The 6,612-nt window shown below is 37.9% G+C and overlaps 1 protein-coding gene across 2 annotated transcripts in view; it reads left to right on the top strand.

Annotated features, from left to right (window-relative positions):
* Zc3h6 (zinc finger CCCH-type containing 6) overlaps positions 1-3,730 on the top strand; it is a 59,401-nt gene extending 55,671 nt beyond the window's left edge. For both annotated transcript variants that reach the window (XM_023717414.1, XM_023717413.1), the window contains one exon: positions 166-3,730. In XM_023717414.1, the coding sequence (XP_023573182.1) occupies positions 166-1,646 (1,481 nt within the window). In that variant the 3' untranslated portion in view covers positions 1,647-3,730. The remainder of the gene's footprint in view (positions 1-165) is intronic.
* The last annotated feature ends 2,882 nt before the right edge of the window (positions 3,731-6,612 follow it).

Raw genomic sequence — 6,612 nt, 5'->3', positions numbered from 1 at the left:
TTGATAATTATCTTACCACATATTCCATATTGAAAGCTGACATTTCTATCATTGATTTTCCTGAAGTTAGGCTCTACTTATTTCAGAAACAGTATGTGTTTTTTAAAATTTTAAGGCCAAATTTAAATACTTCATTCTTTACAATGAGTCTTTGTCTGCATTTAGATGATACAGTTAACTGGTATTCCAGTAGTGAAGAGGAAGAAGGAAGCAGTGTCAAATCAATACTGAAAACGTTACAGAAACAAACAGAAACTTTGAGGAATCAGCAACAACCTTCCACAGAACTCAGCATTCCTACTGACCCAAGACTTGCTAAGGAGAAAATGAAAGGAAATCAAGTGGCTGATCCTAGACTTAGGACCATGTCAAGGCAAGAGAGTAGAAAGCCTTCTGAGTCTGGCCCAGTGGATCTCAGGCTCGTGTGGGATCCCAGGAGAGGGAGAGGGAACGGAAGTAGTCACGGAGGCTCTGCTGTTGGCGGAGCCAGGCTTGACCTGCATCATGCAAATGCTGGCCCTGGTATCAAACACAAAAGAGGAGAGGATGAGGACGAAGACACTGAAAGAGAACTAAGAGAAAAGGCTTTCTTGATACCTTTGGATTCTCCACCTGGGGTAGTGCTCCAGGATCCAAGGTCGCAGCTGAGACAGTTCAGTCACATTAAAATGGACATTATCCTCACCAAACCCAACTTTGCAAAACACATTGTGTGGGCTCCAGAAGACTTACTTCCGGTACCCCTGCCTAAGCCTGATCCAGTATCTTCAATCAACTTACCTCTGCCTCCTCTCATAGCCGACCAGAGGCTCAGTAGGTTATGGAACACGAAAAGTGATCTGCACCAAAACACAGCTTCCACTGATTCAAAATTAGCAGCTAAAACCAAAATTAATCCAACAAACAGAGAAGGCTACATAGATCAATTCGGAGACTTACATAGTGCAGGAAGTAAATTAGGAGATCCTAGGCTGCAAAAGAATTTTGATCCTAGGCTTCATAGACTGTCTAACGTAGAGTCTCATCCAGTAGTTACCAAGGACTCACATACATCAAAGAGTGCCCCTCATTTAGCCAAACCAAGCAGTACTGTTTTGCCGTCCCCAGGGGTAATAACCAGCAGCACTAGCTCGGGGGCTTTGCCTCCGTACGCCCCTAAATTCTCATCTTCAGCTGGCCTTCCACTGGGAGCTCCGAGCACAGTTCTCAGTGGTATTAGTTTGTATGACCCCAGGGAGCAGCGTTCATCATCTACATCAGACTTAGCAGCAGTTTCTTCAGGAGAAAATACAGAGAGCCAGAAAAAAAGTGGTAGTTTGAAAAACAGTGATAAAAATGAACCTTCTGGAGAAGTAGACCTACCACAGAAAACCACTCCCAGCATGGACGTCGCTGCCGACGTGCCCGCTGACACCCAGGCAGAAATCCTCCGGAGTTCCGGAAAGGTTCAGGTCCCAGCAGTCCACAGTCTTCCTATTCAGGCCTTAACAGGCTTGATTAGACCCCAGTACAGTGAGCCAAGGCAGGCCAGGCAGCCAGGCCAGGGGAGCCCCTCTCCAGAGAGCGATCCCGGTAGAGAGACCGATGACAAATCTCTGAAAGAGGTTTTTAAAACTTTTGATCCAACTGCTTCACCGTTTTGTTAGCTGTTGTGTAATTGAGCAGTTCTTTTCACTCTCGTGACTGTTGCAGTCCTCTGCTGTTTTGTAACTGGTTTACCTCTATAGTTTATTTATTTTTAAATTATAAACACTTTTCAGCTGCTAGTATCAGAACCACATGAAGTTATATCCTGTAAAGCCTGTGGTATTTTATATAATATTTTTATAACTTTGAGACTGTAGTAATTGACATAGAAACGTATATATCATGTTAGCATCAGTAAAAGTACTTTTATTGTAAATAAATATCATCATGAACTCTACACTCTGCCTGAATACATCCCAGTTGTCCTTCATAAATAATCTTTAGATAAAGTTACCACTTTAAATGGTGGTTGAGTTTCAAGCAATATGATTACTTCTGAGAAACAGTATTTTGACTAGGACCCTCTATTTGTCAGCACAGAACTGATCAGTCTAATGCCTGTGGCTAACTAAAATACAAAATGAAATTCAGAAAACATTTTGAAATCACAATTAGCAGAGCAGTTCATGTTTAAGGGCATCACTTTTATTAGTATTGACAATATTATTTGTGTAAATGAAGCATTTGAATGTTACATCTTTTAAAAGTATTTTATTGTATACTGTATCATAGAAGTTGGAGGTATATAAATAGAATGTTTTGCTAAAATGAAAATTTCCCAATTTCTCTAACAATGTTTTAAATTTCATTTTTCATAATAGTTATGAGTTACTGCTGTATTACATTGTGATGTTTATGTATTTCAGTGTTTTTGTCTTTAGCAGCATAATTTATATTACTTTTTCAAATGATGTAGCTGCGATAATTGTGTTCATCATGACTTTGGCAGTTTTTTACAAACTTTTAGAAGACCAGTGAATCTGTACTGATTATTACATTGATAATGTTTTAAATGTCTAGGTTCTATATTTTTCTTAACTAGCAAGAAAACACAGAGATTACAGGTATAGTCAATTGTATGGCTACCAATAAAGAATCTCTTTCAGATCTCACCTGACTGATGTTCTGTAATGGAGGGAATTACTGATATTTTAAATATTTAATGTCCTCCTCTTTTGGAAACTTAAATTGATTCAAACTTCCATCTTATGAAACATAAGTTGTATTTCTTTGTTTTATGCATATATAATTTATGACTGAATGTATCACACTAATACACATATCTTGAACTGCAGATATACGAAGGTTATTTGCTAATAACAATTCCAGTAACTTGGAAAGGAACATTTCATTCTAAATACAAAGTAAGTGATAAAAATCAGTCCTTGAATGAAACCGTCCACCCTTGAGAAGTGAAATACACATCAAAATATTTTTGCTTCTATTTGTTGCTTAAAATGGCTAAGGCTAACACTTTGAGGTTAAAATATGTATATAGTTAAAACCACCAAACTAAATACTTTCTGATTTTTGCTCAAATGAACTTTAATGTTAACTAAAAAGTCAACAAAATTGATAAAACTGGCATATGAAAATGTATTCCAAAGTAGTATAATTTACTTTTTTTTGGTATCAGGAATTGAACTCAGGACCTTGTGCTTGCCAAGCAGGCGTTGTGCCACTGAGCTACATCCCCAGCCCTGTATAATTTACTTTTACCAGGATAGAAATCAGTGATATTGTTGAATTTTAGTAAATTGTAAATGTTAGAAAATATTTAGTTTATTCCTGTATTTTATTATTGTGTTTGGTAATACTGTTTACATTTCAAATATGCAGAAAAGATAATTTGGCTTATTAAAGACCAAAATATAATTCAGACTGTTAACAGTTCATTTTTTACTACTAAAAGAAATGTAAAAATATGAATTAAAAAGTAAGGTTTAAAACCCATGCAGGAAAATAAAATAGTGTTCATTTATTCAGTATTCTTGGGTCCTACTCTGTCAACTAATGTCATAGTGGGGTTTTTTGGGGGGTGGGTACTGTAAATCGAACTCATGACCTTGTGCTTACAGATACACACTGTGTAGACTGAACTATAGCCCTGGCCCGTGTAGCAGCTGTCTTATATGAAAGCTTACACTTAGTTTCAAATTTGATAATGTATTTTATGCATTAAGTTTTTATTTGTTTAAAATAATGATTGGTCTTCATCATACAGTTTTTGTTAATATAACATCGGGCCAGGGGTATTAGCAGTATAGTGCCTGCCTAGCAAGTGCAAGGATCTGAGTTTGATTCCCAGTACAAAATAAAACAAAAACATATCGTTATCTTAGGAGATATTTGTCAGAATCTGTCAACATAGATTAATATTCTTCCTTTTGCTATTTCCTCACAAAAATTAACAAGTAGCTATTTTCCCCAGTGGATAAGCTTTTTTTTTCTTTTAAAGGTAGATTGATGTTTTTAGAATCATGGAATTTAATTTGGATTACTACACAGAAAAGTATTCTTATTCCTGGAAGCTACACCTTTAGAGATAACAGAAGTAACCTGTGTCTTAAAAGAGTGGGTGGGCTCATCAATTAAGATGCTCCTTCACTAGTCATAGCTGACTTCAATGTTGAATAGAATGGGATATATCATGGTATTGATCTGGAATCAAAATTGGAGTCACCCAAAGATCATAATAACTTAGTCTTAGCATCTGCTTTCCTTTATCTTAGGGCTTCATTCTGAATCTTATAAACAAGTCAGATGTTGGAGTGATTTCATGTTCTAAGCAATTAGATCTAGTTCTTTGTAGACTCGTCTTTCTGAGCCGGATGCTGCAAACTCGAGAATGGGCCTGTAGTCAGAGCGGCATAATTAGGAACTGAAGTGTGCTTAAATTCATATTCTTCTTCTGAATTGACTTCTACACTGTTTATCTTGGTTTCTAGCTTCTTATCTGTGAGACGAGATAATTTTGATTTATCATAGGTTTGATGCAGAGAAGGAATGAATTATTTGTAAAGTATTTGTAAATACAAACTTGTTTTATAATTTTCACAAACATTGTTATTATGCTCCCATTGGAATGTAGTAGCTGTGCAAGTTCCAAAATGACATGTGTGGTCTTACGAAGTTTCAGATGATGTGTGCTGAAGTCACAATAAAATTGCCTGAGAAGTGGTTTCAGAAAATATTAGCTCATCAAGTTAGCAATATCATTAAATAATGGTGTGACTGAAATACAGAAGACTTTCCTAGTATAGAGTTGTATAGACTTACTTTGTCTCTTCAAGATCTGACTTTTCTGCCTATTTTGTATAGGTTAGATTTTGATGGAGGGTTAACACTTTTAAAGTCCATGTTGGGCCAGGGATATAGCTCAGTCAGCGGCATAAGCGCCTGCCTGGCAAGCACAAGGTCCTGAGTTCAATCCCTAGCACCAAAATAAAAAAATCAATGTTGCATGATGTGTTTGCTTAAATCATATCCTGTGAGGGAAAAGTAGCCAACACTTAAATGTAAGAGCCATTGTTCTCAGAAACAAAAGGCGTAGTAACTCCTACCCCTTAGTGTGTACTTCTGCAGGCATGTGACACCAAGGTCTTTCTCAGTGGCCGCTTGCTTGTTAAAGGTGTCATTTTTCTTTGGCTAATGGCAACTTGAAGTTAGGAAGTTCCTAGGGATTCAAGCCTGAGGTCTTGGAGAAGCTGCCAGAATTTGCCATTTGTGTGGCAGGGTGATGACAGGGATGTCCTCCCAGAGCTCACGCTTCTGTGCTGAGCACTCCACCTCACAGGAAGGCTGTACCTCAGGACTGCTCCTGGGCCAACCCGCCCCCTGAGAAGCGTGACTTGTTAGCTGTTGTCTTAAATAATTGGACTTTCTATGAACATACAGAATGAAGAGTAATTACATTTTCAGAAATCTTTTGAAAGTATTTGATAATATGTTTAAAATTAATTACAGTAGAATGAGGATTAGAAAGCTATAGTTTAAGAAGTTTAAACTTTGACAAATGTGACCGAACAGGGTCTCAGTGTTTCAAGCTGTTTGCCACACTTGTATGTTGACATAAACATTTATGTAATGCCTTCCCCTGAGCAGCTTAGTGTAGAACCAGTTTCAGTGGCTCACAGTGTGTGTCATTTACCAGCAGCATCCGCATCTGTGGCAAAGTTCAAGCTAACGTGCCTCTCTTGGAAGGGATACAGACCTAAGGAAGGACTTTGCTTAACATCAATTTAGTACTTAGAATTCAAATTTTTATAGCAAGAAATAAAGCACATTGTGTTATGCTTTCAAAGGCAGGGCCCATCTGTGTCTCCTTGCTCTTGTTTCCTCATAGCTTTTGTTTCCCTATAGCAGCGGGTCTAGCTCTGGGCACACCGTGCGTGACTTGTTAGCTGCTGGTTCATGGGCTCCTGTGCCCATCCAGGTGTAAGCTTTTGGGGTGCTGTCAGATGTGAGAAGAACCCTCATAGCATCCCTGGATCATTCACAAAGAATGCAATTTATTAATCTTATCTCTTTCCGTAGCTAAGGGAACCTGCACCCTTCTATAGTCTCTATTCTTACCCTAAGCAGTGCAAAGGCAGGATTGTGACAGCTGCACTTAGGAGTCAAATGTTGATACAATGACTCATCCCAAAGAAACCCCAAACTCAGAAGATACCTCCTTTCTTCCCAGAGTGGAAGCTTGGATAGACCTATAATATGTTCTTTTAGATCCACAAAGGATGCTTTCTAAAAACAGAGAAAGAACTGTGTAGCTGGAATGTATTATTTATGTTATAAAATACTTCTCTAATTTTTCCCTCCCTACATCCCTAAAATGCCCAACAAGTTATGAACAGTATTTAAAAGTCCTTTAATCCTCACATTATGAACAGTAATTTATCATTTTAATTTATGATTGGAATCTAATTTTTAGATCTTATCTCTTTTTAAAAATATCCTTCAGGGGGCCTGCCCCTTAGCTCAGTTCTTTAAGTGACACCTTCAACAAAGCAGTCAGGCTCAGGTTGCTGTGGTTCGATCCCCACAACTCAAGCCAGCCAAACCTGCCCTGAGGTCATTCGGCGCAAA

Source organism: Octodon degus, unplaced genomic scaffold (assembly GCF_000260255.1).
Source record: "Octodon degus isolate 3935 unplaced genomic scaffold, OctDeg1.0 scaffold00052, whole genome shotgun sequence".
In the NCBI taxonomy this organism is placed as follows: domain Eukaryota; kingdom Metazoa; phylum Chordata; class Mammalia; order Rodentia; family Octodontidae; genus Octodon; species Octodon degus.
The sequence above is the reverse complement of the archived record's forward strand: the minus strand, read 5'-3'. Positions and strand labels throughout refer to the sequence as shown.